Source organism: Ammospiza caudacuta, chromosome 3, assembly GCF_027887145.1.
Source record: "Ammospiza caudacuta isolate bAmmCau1 chromosome 3, bAmmCau1.pri, whole genome shotgun sequence".
Classification (NCBI taxonomy): Eukaryota; Metazoa; Chordata; class Aves; order Passeriformes; family Passerellidae; genus Ammospiza; species Ammospiza caudacuta.
The window spans coordinates 94,889,465-94,912,457 of NC_080595.1; the positions used below are offsets into that span (position 1 = coordinate 94,889,465).

The following is a 22,993-nucleotide window of genomic DNA, read 5'->3' on the forward strand; positions in this document are numbered from 1 at the left end:
TTGGGTGCTTTGTTATTGGGAAAAAAAGTCCAGTAGCATCACCTGTTGCTACCATAGCAGTATTGCCCACTTAGGGTTTTACAGCTCTGTACTTCCCATGGAGCTTCTTCTGGCATGGATGCACAAAGTGAATAATGACTGCTGGCTTCAGTTTCCCTCCTTGTAAATGGTACAGATTGGGTTAGAGAGCCACAGAGAATCACCAGTGATCTCCAGGGTCTGTGTCCTGATGTTCTTGAGACATATTCAGGCAAACAGCTTTAACACGCTCTCAGAATAGATGCTAAATAGATTCAGCCCAGCTTTCACATTATTTAAATGAATATTTATTGGTGGATATTTAAAAAGATGTGAGAAATATTTCAACAGCAATCTCTCAATTAATGTGCTTTCTTTTTCTTCTTACAATTTAGGGACGTGGGATTTTTGCCAGTGGAAGTCCTTTTGATCCTGTCACTCTTCCAAGTGGAAAAACTCTCTATCCTGGACAGGGTAACAATTCCTATGTGTTCCCAGGAGTTGCCCTTGGTGTTATTTCATGTGGAATGAGACATATTGATGAGAATGTATTCCTCACGACTGCTGAGGTACTGTATTCAAGATTATTTAAATTCCTTAATTTAGTGACTTAGTATTAATGAGCAATTAAACAGAAAGAGCTAAACTTTATAATGGGCAAAATACTGCATTCTGTGTAAGGCCTTTATTTTATAAATTGTATTTGGACAAGTCATTTTAAAAAGTTAACACTTGGCTTAGGGACACCTGACATAAACTGAACCTTCTGTTGCGAAGGAAAAAAAAAGAAAGATTTCAGTACAGTGTTACTGCAGGTAAATGCACATGTGTACAGTTTGCATGCACAGGCACATAGGTTTGATTGTAGATTGAAAGGAATTATTATTATTATTATTATTATTATTATTATTATTATTATTATTATTATTATTATTATTGATGTTAGTAGCTTTGGGGTGACTCATGTGAGTCTTTTGCTTACAAAATTGCTTGAATTTGAATTATGAAACAATTAAAAATAAAAGGGAAAAAAAGCTGCACCAATTAGCAGATATGTGAATGCATTACTCAGCTCCTGCAGCTTCTCTAAGGAATATTTCATTCCAGATTCATGCTCCTTCTGTGCTCTTCATGGTTTAAAGGGAAGAAAGTGGTCCTTGGCTCTCACTCAAGGGCAGCTGTTGGGCAGTGTGATCCTATGGCAGTATGTCATACAGAGCTTTATTAAGGGATGGGCACTTGCATGCTGTCCTTGTTGGACTTTCAGAGGTTTTTTAAGGTGCATGCTGTGGCATCTTCAAAGGGGTTTGCTAAAAGCCTGTCCTCTGTAAGAAAGACATTCACAATTTCCATCTTTAAAATTAGTAAAAATCCCAGCCTGTCTCCACTGGCTTTAACCATCATAAAAGGGCAATGATCCATCTCCTAAGCCTTTGGATAATTATATCTTCCCTTAAAATCCTCCCCTGTAATTTCAGTTGGATATGGTGATCCTCACTTCCTGGTCTAAACTGCTGTGTCAGAGTTGTCCAACTTCATTGTAGAGGTTGCTTCCTTTTGGTATGTGTGAAATGGTTCCTGTATGGTGAGAGCTAATGACAAAAGGTGGCACATGTGTGGATTGAACTGTGTTTCCTGTGACAGTCTTGAAGTCAGAAAAAAAATGAGTTCTGAACAAAGAAATGTAACAGTCAGGGAAGTTAAATAGTAGCAGAAATTGTGAGGAAGCTTTTAAATTCTCACTTGATGTAGTCATTCTTTCCTGACTCTTTGGCGCAGGTTTTGCTATACAGTTGCCTTCCCCGTGTATAATCTTTAGAAAAGTTTGACATATAAAAATGTGGGTTTTGTCTTGCATAGAAAGTTCTGCTGGTGGCAGGATCCCTGAGTAGCTGCTCCCTTGCTGCTCCCAGCTCAGGGCTTTCACATCTGGTCTCCCCCTCCATGTGAGGGGCTGGGGGCCTGGCTGAGCTGAGCTGAGCTGAGCTGATGGGTGCCACAGGGGTCTGCCAGAAGAGGTGTCAGGGCTGTGAAAGCCCTTAGCTGAATAATCACACTGCAAAGCAAAAGGAAAAGTGCTGGTTTTGGTTTATGTTCTTGGCTTTTATATTGGAAGGATAAAATCAGAACAGTTTCATGGGGGTTTTAGAATAGTGCTTGCTATTCCTCATTTGAAATTGAAGCATCCCAAATGCTGCAAAATTTAGAGAACCAAACCCATGCATTTTGGGTAGAGGGACCTTCTTAGATTGCCAAGGTAGCTTACCTGAAAAAAAGAAATGATAAAAAGGAAGCAGCCCAAGCTGCATGCCTGCACCTCCTGCTTCTTGCTTTGCCATTTCTCCAATTAAATCTGATTGAAGTCACAAATAAGTATCTGTTGTAACTAGAACAGATTTTGATTTCAATGTTCTTTTCTTCCTGCCAAGTAAAATAGAGTGCAACTTTGACTTTGGATGATAAATCTAAGGTACTGTAAGCTGTAATACCTCTTGACTGTGGGCAGTTGTTCTGTGATGGCAAGGGATATTGCCTATTCTTTTAAGTCCTACCAAACACAACAAAAGAGGCAGAGAATTATGAACTAATGAAATAGTCCTGCATGTGTGACCTGCACTTTAGTTCAGAAATAATCCTACAAAATCTTTTCATTATGGAGAATATGTCCTCCAACAACCAAGATGCCCCCACTTGCTTTATGCCATTTTGTCTTGGTTGCCTTTACTTTAGATTCTGCAATAAGGCTTTGTTAATTTTTCTATTAAAAACTTGAATTAATTAATATTTAAAACATGAAAATAGCCATGCTGGGTGGTACCTAGGACCCAAACAGCTTTATATTTTCCTGTGAAAGCAATCACTAGCAGAAGCTGAGGAAAAGAGGATAAATGAGAGAAATACAGAGTGATCCTTCTGCTGAAATGGCTTCTCAGATTCTGACAACATTTACTGAATGGCCTTCCCGTGCTGGATGTTTTGTCCCTGTATGGATTTTTCCTTCATAAATGAACCTAGTGGCTTTTTAAACATGTTTATACATTTTAATATCTTTTGTCAATTAGTGTCACACTTTAATTATGAATCCTGTGGAAAAAGAAACTCAGGATTTTCTGCTCTTTGATGATTTGGTTTCCCTACAGCACCATAAGAAATATTCTCCTTCAGTTGTCTTTTGCATTTCCTTTCAGACTTCTCTTTTTCTCCCAAGTCTATTTTTTTTTTTGTTTCCTTGATAAAAAAAAAAAAAATTATCATCTTTTTATTTTCTATACCCCCTCATGATTCTACCCCATTTTTGTTTGAAGTATGTGGAGAAAAAACACACCTTGCTCAAATTGGTGTTACATTCTGGATTTACACATTGGCACAATTATGTTTTCTGTGGCACCTCTTATTTTCTCAGTAATCCCACATGTAGATTCATCTCTTTTTTTTCCCTACCACTGATCTGATGTTCTCAAGGAGTGTTTTTCAAGCAGCACATGAAGAGGGTGTTGTTCTCTTTGGAAATGCTTGGGTTTGTGTTTTTGCATAGTTTTCAGTGCTGTTACAGGACTGTGTCTGAAGGAACAGCATGGCATCTGTACAGTTGACCTTGCTACCTCTCCACTTTGAGCACTGCCCAAATATTTTGTGGCTTGCCTTCTATCAAAAGCAGAATCAATCACAAAAGAGAAGTACTCCACTCCTGAACCTTTAATTTTCAGTGATGCATTGCAGTAAGAGCAACTTGCTGTTGATTTCTTCAGCTTTCATCTTTGCTGCAGAGCCCTCTTATGCTGTTAACATCAGAGACCTCATGTTGTGAGTGCCTCCTTATATTCAGATGCACATCAAAGGGCTCTGTATAATTTTGAAATAACCTGGTCGCTGTTATGAAGAGCAGTAACTCGATTTTACATTCTCTTAGCTCCCCCTAGAGGGTTTTTCTCTGCTTTATTTCTCAATATCAGGTTTAAATGTAAACAAATACTTTTTCTTCCCTTGTTATATTCAAGAGCCTATTGCTTTTGTCAGCATTTTAACTCCAAATGGAAGAACTTAGAACAGCTACAAACATTCTAGTTAGACTGCACAAGAGAACACTGAGTTCTTTTGAACCTGGAGTTACTTTAGTTCAAACTTTTTACCTATTTCTGCTGGAAGAGATGCATCCAGTTCTGATGCAGTCCTAGATGTTTACAAGCATATGTACAGGGTCCTATTACCTGATGTGACAGGAACTGTGGGAAGTTTTGTTTGTGCTTTGTTTCAAGTATCTTCCTAGAATATTCCCTCAAAAGTGCACTTCTTGCTTTCTCTTTGGGCTTTTTTATCAGTTTTAACTCTCAGTGTTTCCTGGACTTTCCTGGTGTTTTCAGAACCTCTTGGTGTGTAATACATGGCTCCAGCAGATGTTATCCAGAGCAGAGCTTTCCTTCTGTCCACATCTGGACCACCCTGAAAGGCTATTTCAAGTCCCCAAATGACAAACAAATAGTAGCTACTGATAGCAAAAATACCAGCTGCCAGTAATTTCTTCCAGAGCATTTTACACTTAAGGGTTTCAGTTCTGTTCCCTGCACAGGTTAATGTGACAGCTGTCAGAATGACTGGTGCTTCTTTATATTTTAGAAGTCTTTGGCCCAACTGCAATTGTTGGCTGGAATTTCTATCTCACAATGAACTATTTGCTAGTTTATGAGATATATTTGCTAGTTTATGTGTGTCATGAGTTTATTCAAGACTTAAGTAGCTTTTATTGTCTGAGTGAGAAAAAGATGTAACTCCCAACATTTCTAATTCTTGTGTAGCTTCTCCTAATGACAGAGGTGGTTCTAAAAAATGCTGTCTAGGTGGATTAAGGAGTACCTGTGGAATTTGCCAAAGCAGAAACATTTCTTTGCTAAAGACAGTATCACTGTCTAATCAAGCTACAGCTGCATTTGCATATCAAGTTACAAGTGTTTGTATTATTTCAGGTTATAGCACAGCAAGTTACAGAAGAGAATTTACAGGAAGGTCGCCTCTACCCTCCATTAGTCACTATTCAGGACGTGTCACTGAAAATTGCTGTGAGGGTAAGTAATTTCAGCATTTTGTGGCTTTTTGTCTTCCTACCAGCTCTACATGGTTTGATTTTATCACCTAACACACCTTCACACAAGTTGGTTTATGTGAATCCCTATTGGACATGCAGCAGTTTCAAAATTAAATTTTAAATTCAGAAATATAAAGGCAATCCAAATACAAGGAGAGCTGTGGATCTACACCAAGCATGTATGTCTGTAGAGCACAGATTCTGCTGTTCACCACAGTCATGCCAACTGCACAGCTGAAGGGCTTGTGCCCCTTCATGGTTATCAGTTTCAACTTTTTGTTTGTCCTCTGTGACCGTTTTTCCTAAAATTATTCTTTTCTCTCTTTGTCGCCTTACTGTGAATAATTCCTCTTCATATGCTTTTGAAAGAATAACAAGGAACCCTCATACATGAAACAGTTTCCATAGCTTCTCTCATTCTGTGTATTTAAGAAAAGGAAAAATCCTTCTCAAAGTTCATGTCTTCTTAGGCAAGTAGTAACTCTGCTCTGTAGATGTGAAAATGTTACATAAATTCCTCAGGCAAAATCAAACAGGCTCTTGGGTTGGCAGAAACACAGTGATAGAAATTCCTCCTCTGTTTGTACATGTTATAGAAAATACAAAAGAAGGAAAATGTTAGTAAGTGATTCCTTCTGCTTGTTCTCTGTTGAAACTTTATTCCTGAAAATACTTATTCTGGCTCATACAACCCAACCCAAGAGGCCTCTGCCTTTTCCAGGAGAGGAACACTATCAAAATATTTTGGAATACCAAGCATTGGGTATGAATTCAGACCCTATTCAACCACAATAATTACGTGCACAGACCTGAAGATATGCTTATATAAACACCCAAAGTGCTTCTCAATCAAATTGAGTTGGGATTCAGATTAATCCTAGAAAAGAAGTCTTAATAAGGTGATTTGGGGTCTCAGCTTCTCACCAAACTAGAACATTTCTGTTTTAAAGAGAGCTAAGGAAAGCAGGAAGAAGAACGTCTCCCTTTTATTCAAAGGAGGAGCATCGGAGTGTTTGCCAAATAGTTTCAAGCAGATCTTTTCACAGTGCTGCATAAAACCTGTCTGCCAGACTTCCTTTGTTTCACAGATGAATGTTCAGTCTGAAGATATTTGTTTCTCAAGTAGGTGATCTTCAGGTGTGAGAGGCTACTTTGATGTGTTGAGAGAGCTCCAACCCCTTCTAAACGTAATTTTTGTGCAGCTGTATTTGTGATGCATAATTGATTCACTTAGGTATGATCTGGGTGAGAAAAGAGCAAGCAAATATTTGTATTTCCCCCAGCCATTCTGTGCACTGCATAAGACTATTTTTTCCCACGTGTTTACTTTTTTTGAAGTATATTATCAAGCTATGGCAAATACTAAACTTCTCTAATATGTAAGGAGCATGGAAGCTTTGAACAAATCATACTTTTCTTACAGTGCTTTGGGAAGATTGTAAACCAGGATAAAATGATGAGAGAAAAGCAGAAATTGTATCTCAGTGCTTGGGGCTTGTGGAATATTTTATCCACCACTGCACAGTGGTGTGTGTGGTGTGTGTTTTAAGTTCTGTTAAGTGTACTCAGATAGTTTAAGAGCACTAATTAGGATTTTAATGCCTCTCTCCAGCTTGCAGAAGAAGCCTACAGGAATAACACTGCCTCCACCTACCCTCAGCCCAAGGACCTCGAGGCCTTCATCCGCTCTCAGGTGTACAGCACTGACTACAACAGCTTTGTGGCTGACTCCTACACCTGGCCTGAAGAGGCCATGAAAGTGAAACTGTAAATATTTAATGAAGAACAAACAAATAAGCTGCACTTAAAAAGCATTAAAATATTAAAGTTGTTTCTGCCTAGAAAGCCTATGAATTGCTAATTTTTTAAGATGCAGAAAACTTTTTCTAATTCATAGTAGTTGGTTAGAAACTCAGATCAAGACGTCGTCAATTATACATCAGAAAATAAAAATTAATCTGAGAGATATATTTGTGTTTGGTTATTTTGATGGTTATTTTAATTGAGATATCCTACACTACAGTTTGACAGATTTCCTTGAAAAAAATGGTTATATCTTGAGTCAACAGTTTTGTCACAAACATCAATGGGTACTGAAGCAGATAAATGGGCAATTAAAAATACATTTGGTATTTTATCCATTACAGTCACAGTGTAATTTGCATAATTTGTGAACCTATTATTAAAAAAAAAAAAACAAAAAACAACAACACAAACTTTAAACAACCATAACGTTAGAATTTTTTATTCCAGAGAATATACTTACTGGTCACTCTTGTGTGGAGTTATGAAATGAAAATTTTCTAGAAGAACCAAATCTGCAGAACCTTTTGTTCACATCTAATCAGAACATTTTACCATTGCTAAGAATAACATTTAACAATAGTAACATTTAATGTTAGCTAAGGTAATGTCCTGTATAAGATCAAGGATTTAATTCCCCCACCAAGATAACCACAGTTCTGATCATTGCAAATGTTTGGCCTAACTTTTTGAACTCCACGTTCTTGACAAAAAGGGAATATCAAAATGTCAGGAATAGACTTTGAGGAATTATTAGTTGTTACACAATTACCACTCCAAGAAAAATGTACTATATTTTATGGATGGTTCTGGGAAAAAAAGGATACTTGAACATTTCTGTTTCTCTCTCATCTTTACAAGAGAGATTATCTCTAGAAAACCAAATACTAATTTTATTTGTCTAGCCCCTCAGCTCTGTCACAGCTGCAGATTACATGTCCCAAATTCAGAAAGAGAGGCACTTTTTCCCTCACTGCCTAATGGGAACATGTCAACATTTTTGCCTCACTGTGCTTTTGGCAGAAGTTATGATCACACAAACAGTACAACCTACCACAGTGAAGGAAAAGACATTAATCATATTCTGAGCAACCAGAAACACTCTGCATTTCAATGCCATCCTCTACGTTTCAATGTATTGCTATTGTGAGAAGGGTATTAAAACACTTCCCTGTATTTAATTTGAAATAAAATAATATCTGTTATTTATGTTGTCATCAGCTAAGTGTGCTGAAACACAGTCTTTAAACAGTGCTGCTGAGTGCCTGGGTGTTGGAGTGGTGCAGCTCAGCAGTGAGTCTGCTTTTATTGCTTGGTACCCCTTTGCACATGAAGGCACTCAGGCACAGAGTGGGAGGTGGTGGCCCTTCCAGGGGACTTTTCAGTAGTGTTCTTCAACTACATATTATATTTATATATATTATTATAAATATGATCATGCATTACAAACGGGACACTTACCCTCCACATCCACTCTCAGCATGCTTCCCTGCAGGAAAACACTGCCTAATGAACCATTAACAGCATTAACCCTCACAAGCTGCTGGAAAATTCTCTCCATACTAATTTTACATAAGAAAGGATTCTTCAAGTTATTTGTATTTTTACATAATATTAAATATTTTTTTTTTTACACATATAGGGGCTTTTTCCTATTTTCTGTGTTTTACATGTATTTCCTTATGTAATGTAAGGGGGAAAACTAAACTTTGTCTCATCTGACCCATTTTCATTTCCAAGGTGTTTGGCCTAACAGTGTAAGCATAAAATGCCATGAATTGAACAGATGAAAAATTGTTATTAACATAACCAGACACACTTTGCCTCATGACATCCTTAACTGAAGAGACATGGATTTGGTGGATGAACCACTTGGTGGCTAAGGATGGTTGGTTGCAGAGTTGCAGTCAATGGATGATGTCCAAGTGGAGACCAGTAGGACTGGCATTCCTCAGGGGCTGGCATTAACATTGCTGTCAGTGACAGGGACAGTGGGACCAGCTGCACCCCCAGCAGGTTTGCTGATGGCACCAAGCTACGTGGAGCAGTCAGCACACTGGAGGGAAGGGGATGTTATCCAGAGGGACCTGGAGAGGTGGGTCTGTGTACAAGGCTGAGTGCAAGATCCTGCCCGTGGCTCAGGGCAATCCCAAGCACAAACACAAACTGGGTGGAGAATGGATTGAGAGCAGCCCTGAGGAGAGGGACTTGGTACTGGTAGACACTAAACTCAACATGAGCCAGTGATGTGCACCTGAAGCCAAGGAAGCCAACTGAATCCTAGGTTGCATCAAAAGCAGCATGACCAGCAGCTGAGGGAGGTGATTCTCACCCTCCACTCCACTTTTGTGAGACCCCAAACAGATCATTGCATCCAGCTCTGGGACGAGAACATAAAAGGAACACAGACCTGCTGGAGCCAGTCCAGAGGAGAATGGACACAAAAAATGATCGGAGGGCTGGAGCATCTCTCTCCTATGACAACTGGCTGAGAGAATTGGGATTGTTCAGCCTGGAGGACAGAAGGCTTTGGCAAGCCCTTACAGCACCTTCTAGTACCTGAAGGGAGCCTACAAAAAAGAGAAAGGGACTTTTTTACAAGTGCACGTAGTGACAAGACTGGGGAGAATGTTTTAAACTGGAAGAGAGTAGGTTCAGATGAGATAGGAAGAAATTCACACAGCACAGTACAGATGAAACAGAAGTGTATAATTCCTAACTCACAGAGGAATATTTATCAGGCTTGGCTCACAGAGACAAATACCAGTTTTAGAGTCTTAGAAAATCAGTGAACACATCTCAAAAATATGTGGCAGTTCAGCACAAAAGCTGAGATTAACTACTTGAACCATTCATTTCAGATGTTAAAAGTTTCCTTTTTCACAGTAGCTGTAAGGCAAAATATTTGTGTTAGCAACACCTCTTGGTCTCCAGAATTAGAACTCTTCATAAACAGTTTCTCTCAATTGTCTGAAAGTTTGCCTTCAACACCAAATAAAATCTGAAAAATGTGTCCACTTTGATGCTGTTTCAGGAATTCTAGAAACTGGCCAAGATCCATGTGATAGTCATTCCTCAGGCCATAATCACCATGTGCCTGAAATTGCAGGTCTTCAAAACTGTGAAAGAGACGAAGATTATCAATGCTTCCCTCCGTTTCTATATTCTCCACATGCTTGCATGAAATGTGCTTCCAGTTGGGATACCTAATAACACGCCAGAACTCTTCACAGTTTTTCTGGAGTCCCTCCACACAGATGACACCAGGTTTGCCAGTCAGGCAGAAGCCAGTCAGATTTAACTTCTTTGCACAGTCAAAAATCTTCTTCCTCAGTTCCTGCCTGTATATGTGATGGCTGTAGATCCACAGGCGATGCAGCATTTCCTTAGCCCTGACTGCTTCAGCAGCACACTCAGACGAGGCCTGACAGTTTTCCAAGAAGGGCAGGGTGTTGTCCTTCACCCACTGCACAGCCTCACACACACACAGATCTCCTGGATCCAGAGAGCTGATGTGAGATGTGAGACGAGTATTGAGCTGCAACTGCTGCTGTCTGTGCAGAGCATCTGATCTGGCAAAAAGCTGAGGAGCCACCTGAGGGTACATATGAGGAAGGAGAACCTGCAACTCCATCTTTACCTTAAAATAAGAAGACACACACAGAAAAGATTAATTCTGCAGCTACTGAAAACACACTAGATTTTTCTTCCCTGACAGAGGCAGATTATGAGTAGATGTAATCAAGATTGCAGCATCCTACTGACTGGAACTATTCCCACTTCCCTTTTGTCCCAATAACCCATTCTTTTGTCTGTTCCTTTTCTTGTGTTGCATCATGCTGCCACTTTCACAACACTTCCATGATATCCAGGCAGCTTTTGTGCTGTTCACAGAACTAATGCTGTGGCTTGGGAGAAGATACACAGTTACCCTCCAGGGATATTTCTAGCTCAGTGTTGCTACAGCAATGAACTGTTGGAGTCAAGGACTTTTGTGAATCTCATCCCTTACCAAATACAATGACTAATGAACTCAGCCCAGCTGCTTGAAAAAAAAGCCAAGAGTTACATGGAATGGTGTTTGTGATTGTACCTACTGCATATAGAGACACGTGGCAGGAGTGTTGGAAATAACTTGCCCTTTAAGGTTGCTCCCAACCCAAACCATTTTGTGATTCTGTGTGTTACCATTATTTTAAGGAAGTATTCACCATAAAGAGGAGTCAGGATTATAGGGGATTAAAAGATTTATGTACATTTCAGGTCAGGGAGACCCCAAGTTTATCTTATCTGATCTTTTATGAACACTGGGCTGTTGAATTTCTCTTGATTATCCCTACAGTGCCTTCAAACAGAGCACCACAGTTCTTTGGTAGCTGAACTCTGCCTCTAGTCCAAGAGCAGGAAAGGATTTATGTGTCCTCAGTGCTTCAAGCTCCTGTACACTGTTAGGGGGTACTCACTTCAGTGCACAATCATATGATAGTCCTGTAGAGAGCAGTGAATCATAAAATGACTAATTATCTTTCCAAGTTCCTTGACAATCTGCTATGGAAAAAAACCCCAGTACTCCTACACAAGCCCTCCCCACATGGTTCATAAAACTTCTCTTTGTAGGTTGGTGAAAGGGTGCATTTTAGAAAGATACCTAAGTTTGTACCTAAAGTTTACAAAAAAATCATGAGACCATCTCATTACCCAGTAAATTGTTCTAATGTTTGATTATCTTCATTCCATGGAAAATGGCTTTCAGGCTGAGTTTATCTAATTTTTATCTAATTTTATCTAATTATCAATTTCTAATGACTAGAAATTGAGAACAGACAATTAGTATGCACTCAGACCTGTGTTCTCTGTGCAAGTATTTACACCAATTAGTTCAATCCCTTTCCTCAATCAGTTAAACTGTTGTAACTCCTTATACTGAGAGTTGGGGTTCTCTGCTCATAGGCTGGTTTTGTTTTTGTGTTCTTGTGACTCCTCATAATTGCAGTCTGCCATTTGGGGCTATTTTTACAATATTATATTTCCAACACAGATGTTAGCAGCAGCTGAGATTTTCTATTACTCTAGACTTCTTAAAGAGCAAAAAAATGTGGTGGGTTTTTAACCCCCTTTTTTCCGGGCAGCCTTTTCCGGTGTGTGCAGAAGACGTAGAGACGACAGCACCCATGACCAAGCCTCCTTGGCAGCTCTCACCTTGGCCTCCCCGACATGGAGCGCGATGCGATATTCCAGCTGCGGGGGCAGCGCTCCGCCAGCATTCCTCAGGTAGCGCTGGATGCTGGGCACGGCATCCGCATCCACGCTGAATTCTCCTCTCTTGGGAAACATGGAAAGGAGCATTTCCACCTCCAGCAGCTGGAGCTCCAGGCATTCTTTCACCGTGGCAGCCATGGCACAGCCCTCCGCGCCCGCCTGCAACGAGAGGACTGCAGTCAAACCCCGCGGTTTGGCACATGGAGAGGTTCAGCCCCCCAGGGAAGCCCCACGATCCTTCAAGGGCAGAGTTTGGCTAAACACGGCCTCAGCAGCCGGGCAGGGGCGGTCGGGAGGAGCCTGCGGGCCCTGCCGGGCTCAGCGATGGAGCTGAGGTGCGGGCAGAGCGGCATTATCGATGGGATCTATCAGCACATACACCCCGTGCTGGCTGCGTGTCGGGGCTCACCGCCAGCCGGCAGCCAGGCCCCGCCACCCGCGGATCGGGGAGATTCGGAAGGGTAAAGGGCGGAAAATTCACCGGTTGAGATAAAGACAGTTCCATAGGGACAGCAAAAGCCGCGCACACAAGCAAAGCAAGGAATTAATTCCCTGCTTCCCATGGGCAGGTGGGTGTTAGCCATGCCCAGGAGAGCAGGGCCCCATCACACCTCAGGGTCACTTGGGAACACAAACGCCATCGCTGCAAACGTCCTCCCCTTCCTCCCTGCCTTATATACCGAGCGTGATGGTCCATGGTCTGGAATGTCCCTTTGGTCAGTGCGGTCACCTGTCCGGGCTGTGTCTCCTCCCAAGCTCCCCCAGCCTCCCCAGCCTGGCAGCACAGAAATCAGGAAAGGCCTTGGCTCTGTGCAAGCCCTGCCCAGCAATAACAAAAACATCTCCACATCATCATCATCATAATCATCATCATTGTGTTGAGCACAAATCCAAAACCAGCCCCGTACCAGCCGCTGGGAAGAAAATTAACCCGGCCCCAGCCAAAAGCAGCGCACTGGGGGGACAACTTTGTAATCCGAGCGCGCTGTCAGTGAAGCTGTGCGGGGCTGGCTGTCACAGGGAGCCCAGCCCAGCCACCCCGCCGCTCCCGCCGCCGCCGCCATTCCGGGCCTCTCCCCGGGCCGCTCCCGGGCGGGCGGGGCGGCGCCTGCGCGGCCGCTGCTCCGGGCGGGGGCGTGGCCCGAGTGCCACGCGGCGGGCACTGCCCCGCCCACCCGCCCTCCATTGGTCGGTCCGGCCTTGAGTGGGCGGGGCCGCGCCGGCTCCGTGCGGGGCGTGCGGCGGCTCCGGCGGGATTGCGCCCCACCCATCCCGTTCCACTCATCCCATCCCGTCCCACACGTCCCGTCCCCGCCTGCGCGTCCCCGCGCCATCGCCGGGGGTCCCGAGGGAAGCCGCCGTGCAGGGGGCGCGTTCCGGCCGGCCCCGCCCGCCCGGCCTGGTGTCGGTGTGACGGTGCCCCTCTGGGAACCCCGCTGGGGCCGCCCTGCAAGCGCCTGGCGAAGCAGGACGCGCTGCTTTGGGCTCGGCAGTCAGTGCATGGAGCCGTGGCCGAGCGCTGTGGGCGGCTGATGTCACGGTGAGAACTTGTTCGGATCCCTGGGTCCAGACTGGGAATCCTGGCTCTTCCTGGATCCAGACTGGGAATCCTGGCTCTTACTGGATCCAGACTGGGAATCCTGGCTCTCCGTCCCTCCGTCACCTGCTCGTGTCTGATCCCGCTGTTATCCGCTGCTCTCCGGGCAGGGTAGGGGCTCCTTCCCGGCGCTGGTGCCCGGGCATTGCTGGCAGCGCTCTGGGCACCGCAGCCTCCGGGGCGTGAGGCGGCTCCCAGCCGCCTGTCCCCTCTCGCTGCCATCCGTGTCGCTTCCTTCCCCAGGGATGGATTCCGAAGCCCTCAGGAAGTTCTCGGCCCTGCACCCGCGGCCTGCCGGGCTGACCCTGCACTACGGCACGGCCGGGTTCCGCAGCGCGGCCCAGCACCTGGACCACGTCGTGTTCCGCATGGGGCTCCTGGCCGCCCTCCGCTCCAAAGCCGTGACTGCGACCATTGGCATCATGGTCACGGCGTCTCACAACCCTGAAGTAAGGAAGGACTGCCCGCTCCTCAAACAGGCCATCCGTTCGGTGCAATGATGTGAAGTGCTTTGGTAGAAGGGTGGGAAGATGTGGTCAGTTTGTTGGAATCAATCTCATCACAGCACTGAGAGAACCAGACCCTGAAGACTCTGGGACTGCCGAAAGCATTCAGCCCGCTCCCTGTAAATACGGCCTCTGGTATCGCTGAAGTTATTTTTCCCCTGTACACAAAAGCGGGATTTTTTCTCGTGTGGAAGTGGTGTAATACAGAGTCATTTCATGTTGCAATTTAACTTTCTAATGTTGGGGAGCTAGGAGTAACATTGAGAAGAGAAGAACCTTTGAGTAAAATCTGTACGATTTAAAATGAAACATGCAAATGCAGCGATTACCAACCAGGCATTTAGACTTTAGCTGCTATGGAGCACTGAAGGTTATTAGAATCTCCTCTTATGTAATTTTAATGTTGAATGAATTTCACACCAAAATTATAAGGGAGAAAGAGTTGGTTACTCAGTATGCTTGTTATACTGCTTCTTTGGGGGCTTGTTGGAGGTTTAAATAAACAGCTAAGCTATTGCATCCCAGAAGTTCTCCACTTTTAAAGAAACAGTGTGACTGAACCATGTGTTGTCTGTCTTCAAAAAGATTTTATTAGTTCCCTGCTTTTAGACTCACTATTTTCTGTTCTTTTGTTTTTCTGCTAAGGAAGACAATGGTGTAAAGCTGGTTGATCCTCTTGGAGAAATGCTGCACCCTTCCTGGGAAGAGTATGCCACACAACTAGCAAATGCAGAGGAGCAAGAATTACAGAAGGTGATAGCTGAGATCTGCCAAAAAGCAGCAGTGAACCTGCACAAAGATGCCTCGGTTTTTATTGGCAGAGACACCAGGTAATGACAAAAGGCTGTAGCTGTATCCTGCTCTTATGGAAGTGCCAGTGCTGTCTTCAGGGGAATTGTGTGGGCACTGTGTGGTGTCACCTGTGCCCAGCACTTTACATGTGTTTGCAATCCCTGGGGGTGTTGGATTTCAGACTTTATTGGGAATAAAGCCTACAGCAGGGAAAGGTTTGGATTTCTTCACAGTGAGTCTAAATCTCATGTCAGGAAGCTTGTAGAGTCTTCCACCCATATGTGCTTCCTTCCATAGAGTCCACAGATGAATGCCTTTGCCAGGGTTATCAGATGTACTTGTTGTTTTCCAGGCCAAGCAGCAAGAAGCTGTCCCAGTCAGTTATAGATGGTATCCAGGTTCTAGGTGGTCAGTACCATGGTAGGTTACACTTCTGCAATTCTAAACTCGTTTCAAGTATTTTTATGTAAATGTGACTCCTAGGGCAGCAGCCCAGACACATTTCCATCCTTGCTTGTGACAGTTTTATTTCAGGGTGGTTGTATGGTTTTCATGCAAGGCAGGGCAGGGGAGGGTTATAAGAGTTTTCATAAGACAAAATTTAAAAATTCCACAGGTGTTTCCTATACTGCATTTGTCTGTTTACTGTAAGACTTTCAAGCAGCAATTAATTTGCAATCCTATTCTGAGTATTGTGCCTTTTATTTCACACTAGATTATGGTCTGGTGACAACACCACAGCTCCACTATATGGTCTGCTGTCAAAACACCCAAGGGCAGTATGGGAAAGCAACACTGGAAGGTTATTATGAAAAACTCTCCAAAGCTTTTATGGAACTGATAAAACAGGTGAATAGTAGGTGTTGTCGTCTTCATGCAAATGTACAAAATTAATCTCTTGTGTTTGTTAGCCTGTTTGGGCCTGAAGTTTCTAATTCAGCATGCTCTAGGTGTGGTTTCTCTAGGGTAATGGTTCACTTTGCCCCTTCTTCCCTTGCACAAAGTCTCACTGCTCCGGAGAGTTTCAGAGGCACCTGAAGATTGACTGTGCCAATGGAATTGGAGCCCTGAAACTGTCAGAAATGAAGCCCTACTTTCCACAAGAGGTGCTATTCCACATATATAATGATGGAACCAAGGAGAAACTCAATCACTTATGTGGTGCAGATTTTGTGAAAGTTCACCAGAAACCACCTGGAGGTGAGTAGTCAGTAATTTTATGTTGCTTTACCTCCTCTGCAGGGTCTGGCAGGGGTCCACATCCTTGGGTAGGTGGAGCTCCCTGTTTCTTACTAAGTGACTGCATGAATGGCTCTCCTTGTGCAATGAAAAGAGGGAACAGCCTGGCCAGGTCTGGCACATCTCTGTTAGTCTGAAGTGCTTGGAGGAGCACAGCATCCCTCTGACTGGCTGAAATGTGTTTGGCAGTCTCTTCTGAGTGTTAAGCTGGCAGAGTCCAAAGGTCAGTCAGGACTGGCTTAGGGCTATTTATTTTACCCCTTTGTATTATGAAGAAACATTTTCCGGGTTCCTGCAGAAGGCTGGGTTAATGAACAGCCCCGTGCCAGCAGGCTGACTCATTGACAGAAACCAGTGAGGAAAAGATTTCAGTCCATTTTCTGAGAATTGTATAAAAGTAAAGTCCTGAACTGGGAGAGCAGGCTGGTTTGGATATGAGATTATATGAGGCTAAACTGAGTTCTCCATTGGACAGGCATCCTCTCACTGCAGCTGCTGGCCAAATCTGAACACCAGGTTATGGTGTTGCTTCCCCTTCCCATGCTGGTTGTGTACTGGGGAAATGCAGTGCTGGAAGCAGCACAGTGGCAGGGCCTGCTGGGGATGGATGCTTGTGCCTCCTGTCTGGATCCTGGCTTTAACTGTGCCTGAGTGGAGTCATTTGTATGCAGACCTGTGCTCTGAAAAGAAAATGTGTTTTCCTAATCACTCACTGAAATAAATTACCTGGTTTTGTTTATTTTCCTGTCTTTAACTTGCATTTGTAACTCTGTGCACTAGGGCTGGACATGAAGCCCAATGAGAGATGCTGCTCATTTGATGGTGATGCAGATAGAATTGTTTATTATTATAAGGACACAGCTGACCATTTTCACCTGATCGATGGAGATAAAATAGCAACTTTAATTAGTATCTTCCTAAAAGAACTTCTTGCCAAGGTAACTCTAACATATGAAATGAATGCTGGCATTTTAATTTTTAAAGTATAAAATAGTCTAAAGTATAAAAGAAGCTGTGTCGCTTGGTATGTGGTCTCTCTACATCTACCTAAAGTGAACCAGCTTTAAAAAGAGATCTGTCCTGTACCTCCCTGCTGTGGCCAAAAAGGGGCTTGGAAAGTCTAAGCTTCAAGAGCTGCTTCAGCCAAACCCAAGAAAAGTCAACATGGGATGTACAAATACTTGAACAGAATTTATGTTGTTTTAAAGCTACAGAAGTTCTCAGTGAGCTGGTGCCTCCCTCTAGTACCCAGGATTTTAATTGTACATTTACAAGTTCTGATTATCTTTCCATTTATCCTTTTTGTTGGGCTGTGTGCCTGTTAGACAGTAAAAGTTGGTTTATTGGTTTGCTCAGGTGAAACAGGACTTCAAGATGGCAGTGGTGCAAACAGCATATGCCAATGGGAATTCAACACGCTACCTCCAGGAAACACTGAAGGTATTCTCTGGGTTTTTCCTAGGTAGTTTACATTTTTTTATTTTAAAAGTAAATGTACTGTAATGTGATTGCTAGGAAAATTAAAATTAAAATCAAAGAAGATTAAATTACTCTTTCAAACCTCCAGTAGTGACTAAATTCTTGGTGGCAAAGGAGACACAAAAGGGCAGGGCTTAAAAAGATCTAGTCAGCTTTTATTAATTTTAAAAATGTTTAATTAAACCCTTGGTACTTAAACAAACTGAGGACTTTATAGCTTTGCAACTAAGTGAGTGAGTAGAGGCTCCTTGATACTTTGATTCATTTTCTGCAGCTAGCTAAACGTTCAGGAATTGAGAGAAGGTATTATTTCTGTTTGTATGTGAATCTAGTGTGTTCCCTGAAGCTATAAACTAAATTGGGTTTTTCTAGGTTTGGAGTCTATTTCTTAGTCTTTATTCATCACAGGAATAAATAAAGTATTTTTTAACTGGGTCTGCAGAAATAGTGGAGCATTTTAGCTCGGGGGCCTCAGTGGCCATGAAACAGGGGTTAGTTTGAACAGCCCTTGCAGGCTGGAGCTCAGTTCCAGCCTGCTGAGGAGAGTCTGTAACCTTGCTGTTGTTCTCTGCACACCTTTGGCCTGTAGGTCCCTGTGCACTGTGTGAAAACAGGAGTGAAACACTTGCACCACAAGGCCCAGGAGTTTGATGTGGGTGTTTATTTTGAAGCAAACGGACATGGCACAGTAAGTATGAGCAGGTAATCCATATGATCAGCTACTATGTACAAAATTTTAGTTAAATTACCTGGAGAAGGAGGTCTTTTCACTCTCTGCTTAGCTTTATAAACAAGACTTCTCCTCCTTGTTTGAAAATAGACTTGTTTATTCCTTCTGTCTTTATCACAGCATTGCCACCAGCTCCTCTGTGATTTATGGGGGGATGGGAATTCATGGTAGCAAACATTAATGATGGCTGTTTGGGCTTAGATGGTAAAAGTTTTGTCCTCACTACTGCATATATCCTGGTTTCATCTTGACAAGCTCTTATCTTTTTCTTCTAGGTACTGTTCAGTAAAGCTGCTGAAACTAAAATTCGACAGCTGGTAAAAGAGGAGAAAGATAATGAGAAAAGAGAAGCAGCAAAGATGCTTGAAAACATGATTGACCTGATTAACCAGGTAAAAGCTGAGAGTACTGGAGCACAGTGTTGGCAGGGTTAGCCAGTTTGTGAGCTCCTGTCAGGCTGCTGCTGGGGACTGCTGGGGGGTTCCTGAGGAAGTCCTGCCTCCCTGTGCTCCCTGCTGCAGTGTTTTCCCTCGCTGTTGGCAGACTGTTGGCGATGCTGTGTCGGACATGCTGGTGATTGAGGCAATCCTGGCTCTGAAGGGTCTGAGTGTGCAGCAGTGGGACGCCCTCTATGCTGACCTTCCCAATCGGCTGCTCAAGGTCCAGGTGAGACCCCAGCCACGCTGGCTCAGCCCCACAGCAGCCTCAGGGGCCCTGCTCACTGCATCTTTTGCCTGCCTTTATTTTAAAGCTGAAACAGACCATGAAAGGGCAGAAATAGGCCAAAGAAACTGGGAAAAAACCTGGAGAACGGACAAGAATTTCATTTGGACTAAAATAGCAATATGACTTTTAAAAAGATTAAATAATAGCCAACTATGTTAAATGGAAAAACTTGACCAAAACTCTTCAAATTTTAACTTAAGAATAAACTCCAACTTTTAAATTAGAAAAATCCTGTTTTTTCTAAGGCCTCTGCCTGCTGGACAGCTGGATTTTTCTTGCTGTGCCAGTTTGTATAACTTGAATGTTCAAGCTTTGCTTCTGTATCCTTTCCAGCATTCTGACAAAGCTTGAGCAGAAGGTGCCATGTGGCAGCATTCTGTTAGACACAGTACGGAAGCTCTGGGCTCTGTTTGAACTGGAGGAAACAATTTAAGTTTCTGATCTACTGAGAGAAAGTGTAGCTTCACTTCAAGCTGACCAAGAAGGCATGTTCAGAACTGGCCCTTTTTTAAAAAGGGGCAGCTGACACCTCTCAAGCCTTGGTTAACAGATGCTGCAGGGGTCCTGGAGCCCCCAAGTGTCTGAGTAGCCCTTTATGAGCTCCCAAACTGAACTCCTCTCCAGGCAGCAAGACATAGCCAGCCCTGAACTTGCCTCATCCTGTTTCTGATGCCACAGGTGGCAGACAGGCGTGTTATTGACACCACAGATGCAGAAAGGCGAGCACTGACGCCGCCGGGGCTGCAGGAGAAGATCGATGCCCTTGTGCAGAAGTACAGACTGTCCCGGGCGTTTGTCCGCCCGTCGGGAACAGAGGACGTCGTCAGGATCTATGCTGAGGCAGACACACAGGTCAGAGCTTCACTCATTTATGGGCTTCTTCACATTAAACAATCTTCTGTTCTGCCTAGCAGGGGGTGATGAAGGAAGTCTGCTTCCATACTTGTCATTTTATCACACTTAACAAATGCTTAATTTGGAAAAAAGACTGTGATCACAAGAAGTCACTTTGGATTTTCTTTTATTTAGAAAAGTAATGTTTAATGTTCTCAATGTTTATCTTCAAAATGAAAATATAAATGTTTATAAAGGCAGATTTAACACCAGATGATTTTGAAAAGACAACCAGCCTTCTGAGAACTCAGGGTTAAAGGAGAAAGTTACCAAAGCAGTCCTTAACTACACAATTTCATAAGAGGCAAAATAGAAAAAAAATTCTGGCTACTGTTAAGTTAGTCCAGATCTGAACTTAAAGATGACAGCAAAAGCAGTGGTTTTGTTCTCCCCACTTCACATGCTCTACCTGCTTTTCTCTGCCAGCATGATGGCAGTGGCTGGTGGAGCAATATAGGGAACACAACATTTCCAGGAAAATGCTTGCCGTAATATCATGTATTTGCTCTATTCCTATGATGCTGACAGCAGCGTAACTAACTTTTCCCACATTCCACAGGAGAATGCAGATGCACTTGCCCATGAAGTGAGCCTGGCTGTTTTCCACCTCGCTGGTGGGAAAGGAGCACCACCCCAGCCTATATAATGAATGGAGTTCAAGCACACAACTTCCCTTATCTTTTAATATCACTTATTTTACCATGTGCTGCTGTGCACAGAGCCAGCCCTTCCTGGGAGTAGCAAGGATTGATCAGAACTGAGTGTAATATCACTCTGCTTATTCTTAACCTCCTTTATCAACTTATCTCTTCATGAGATGCTCTTGCTGTTGAATGTTCCCCTCCCCAAGTTTGTCTAACTTCTTGACAAGCCATGGCCATGTCCAGAAGGAATTCTGCCCCTCCCTGCCCCAGCTTAGTTCATTGTCACATTGTGCCTGACCTCCAAGACCCACACCCTCAGAGCACTGGCCATGGCTGCATGCCCAGAGCTCTGCTGTGACTGTGCTCACAGTGGCTGCTGCAGGATCATCATCCCCACCTTCCTCCCAGTAGCCCAAACAGCTGTGGGCAAACAGTGTAAGACAGAGGCTGTCACTCATCTTCAGATTCAGTTCACCTCATTTTGAGGGGGGAACAATATAATGAAAAAGAATATTTGCAAATAATAATCTATTATTGCAATATTATCTCCATTAGATACTTTATGACATGATTTAGAAAGTGATTTGCAGTAATAATATTTATAATCACACTTGAGAGGGAAGGGACAGAGACAAGTTTGTCTTCTGTGGCCTTAACTGCTCCCCAGCACCGTGAAGGGGCTGGCCCAACAGGATGCAATGTTTTAAACACACCAGGATCCTCCTTGGCATACTTTGGTTCAGGGTGTCTGCCTCTGACAAACAGTTCATTGTAGTCCTGTATTAACTCCTGCCATAATAACATTTTACAGGTTATTCAGTAAGCACAAGTTCCAATAGATCTTTTAAAAAAAGACAAAAATAAACTGGAAACAAATTGAAAAAATTGCACCTTGTATTTTTTTTCCATTTTTTTTAAGACAGAACTCAAGACAACAAAACATTTACTGTAAATAGTAGGCACCATAATCAATATGAGCCACCAATATTTAAACTTGATTCAGGCCACATCCAGAACTTCTCTTATTTACAAATATTTAACTTAAATACAACATTAAGTATTTCATTACATACAAAATAAGAAAAGAATACTATACAACTGAGAAAGATACAATATTTCATTTAAATAGTTACACTACATATAGGCTGAGTAGTACCAGTTTGGTTCATGATTTTATGATGCCTTCAAGAAAATCCTTCTCAACCATTTCTTCTATCTTCTGTCTTGCTTTGCTGGAGAAGGTCTTGAGGTTCTCCATTTTTATGTCCTTACTTGGAAAACAGTTGGGGTAGAGGACAGGGCTCCCTGAGTGTCCAACACATCTGCTTGTGACTTTGCTGTTAAAAACTTGGCTGAGTACATTGAAGAAAGGCAAGAGCTGCTCAATGCTGCGAACGGTGTAGATGGTTAAAAGCAAGTGACCTGGTTCCCAGCTTAGTGTTTTCCCTGAGCCATCCTCCTCTGGGTTTTTCTGCAAATACAGAGAGATGGGAAATAATACAGGACAAGACATTAAAAGCACAGGTGAAAACGAAAGACTAATGTATAATATAGTACTTTTCTAAAGTCCAAAACCATTTGTCCTAGCCAGAAAAGACACCAATGCTAAAGGGGAGCTTCCAAAGCTGGTTCTCTGCTCCCCCTCACCATGCCCTGCAGAGGCAATGGTTGGGAGTGTACAGGTGGCAGTCAGCTGATGCTCATGGAAGAGTCACAGTGAGCCTTCGAGTCCAACACCTCAGCCCAGGGCTGTCCCAAAGCAAGGCAGCCCCCACCACACAGCATCCTGTGGGCAGCACAAATGGCCCAAGCTGGTGACAGCTGAAGTTGTGAGCTTCTTCAGCCGCTTTCCAAAACAGACTCTTCTCCTGTGACACACACTCACTTCACCAGCTGATACTGCCAGCATCAGTGATGATAAACCCCAGAGGAGGTTAAAACAGATCCAAAGCATTTTCACTTTGCAGCTTGAGATCAGAGTTTTTGGGAAGGGCAAAAAGCAGTGCTATTATTAGTATCACAAGTAACACACACAGACATTCTGAGAAACACTTGAAGTTGTTCTCAAAGGAAAATGGCTCAGTTACTCATTGTGTATTCTCAGAAGAACTCAGTTATTATGTTCCTTCCATTTCATGGGGAGAATGTCAAAGGAAAGAATTTCGGGAACCCCACAGGTGAAGGCAGCAGTCACACACCAGATGCCCAGCAGCAGCAGCACACTGC

At 43.1% G+C, this 22,993-nt stretch overlaps 4 protein-coding genes across 6 annotated transcripts in view; 2 read left to right on the forward strand and 2 right to left on the reverse strand.

Moving 5' to 3' along the window:
- The window catches only part of ME1 (malic enzyme 1), a 154,478-nt gene extending 147,412 nt beyond the window's left edge, over nucleotides 1-7,066 (forward strand). For both annotated transcript variants that reach the window (XM_058801415.1, XM_058801416.1), the window contains exons 12-14: nucleotides 414-587; nucleotides 4,980-5,078; nucleotides 6,711-7,066. In XM_058801415.1, coding sequence (XP_058657398.1) covers nucleotides 414-587; nucleotides 4,980-5,078; nucleotides 6,711-6,869 — 432 coding nt within the window. In that variant the 3' untranslated portion in view covers nucleotides 6,870-7,066. The remainder of the gene's footprint in view (nucleotides 1-413; nucleotides 588-4,979; nucleotides 5,079-6,710) is intronic.
- A 2,529-nt stretch (nucleotides 7,067-9,595) lies between these two features.
- On the reverse strand, nucleotides 9,596-13,201 carry RWDD2A (RWD domain containing 2A). The gene is made up of 3 exons (XM_058801417.1): nucleotides 13,069-13,201; nucleotides 12,101-12,319; nucleotides 9,596-10,541 (listed from the first exon to the last, which is right to left on the reverse strand). The coding sequence occupies exons 2-3, from the start codon at nucleotides 12,296-12,298 to the stop codon at nucleotides 9,864-9,866; spliced, it is 876 nt and encodes a 291-aa protein (XP_058657400.1). The 5' UTR covers nucleotides 12,299-12,319; nucleotides 13,069-13,201; the 3' UTR covers nucleotides 9,596-9,863.
- A 293-nt stretch (nucleotides 13,202-13,494) lies between these two features.
- Nucleotides 13,495-21,744, forward strand: PGM3 (phosphoglucomutase 3). Of its 2 annotated transcripts, none has more exons than XM_058802788.1 (13): nucleotides 13,495-13,700; nucleotides 14,001-14,206; nucleotides 14,909-15,093; nucleotides 15,408-15,475; nucleotides 15,771-15,904; nucleotides 16,060-16,255; nucleotides 17,075-17,232; nucleotides 17,651-17,734; nucleotides 18,363-18,461; nucleotides 18,779-18,895; nucleotides 19,047-19,169; nucleotides 19,908-20,081; nucleotides 20,683-21,744. In XM_058802788.1, exons 2-13 carry the CDS (start codon nucleotides 14,003-14,005, stop codon nucleotides 20,767-20,769), a joined length of 1,629 nt encoding a protein of 542 aa, XP_058658771.1. In that variant the 5' UTR covers nucleotides 13,495-13,700; nucleotides 14,001-14,002; the 3' UTR covers nucleotides 20,770-21,744. The 2 variants fall into 2 exon arrangements, with proteins under 2 accessions (XP_058658771.1, XP_058658770.1); XM_058802787.1 differs by having other exon boundaries at nucleotides 13,595-13,868.
- The window catches only part of DOP1A (DOP1 leucine zipper like protein A), a 60,820-nt gene continuing 58,066 nt past the window's right edge, over nucleotides 20,240-22,993 (reverse strand). The window contains exon 40 of the mRNA XM_058802786.1: nucleotides 20,240-22,238. Within this exon, the coding sequence (XP_058658769.1) occupies nucleotides 21,933-22,238 (306 nt within the window). The 3' untranslated portion in view covers nucleotides 20,240-21,932. The remainder of the gene's footprint in view (nucleotides 22,239-22,993) is intronic.

Excerpts from the sequence above, each read along its gene's own strand:
- PGM3 (XM_058802788.1), top strand. The coding sequence starts at position 14,003 with ATGGATTCCGAAGCCCTCAGGAAGTTCTCGGCCCTGCACCCGCGGCCT. Across the intron at positions 15,094-15,407 it reads TTTATTGGCAGAGACACCAG|GCCAAGCAGCAAGAAGCTGT; the intron begins GTAATGACAAAA and ends GTTGTTTTCCAG. Across the intron at positions 15,905-16,059 it reads TTATGGAACTGATAAAACAG|TCTCACTGCTCCGGAGAGTT; the intron begins GTGAATAGTAGG and ends CCTTGCACAAAG.
- RWDD2A (XM_058801417.1), bottom strand. The coding sequence starts at position 12,298 with ATGGCTGCCACGGTGAAAGAATGCCTGGAGCTCCAGCTGCTGGAGGTG. Across the intron at positions 10,542-12,100 it reads TCCATGTCGGGGAGGCCAAG|GTAAAGATGGAGTTGCAGGT; the intron begins GTGAGAGCTGCC and ends TCTTATTTTAAG.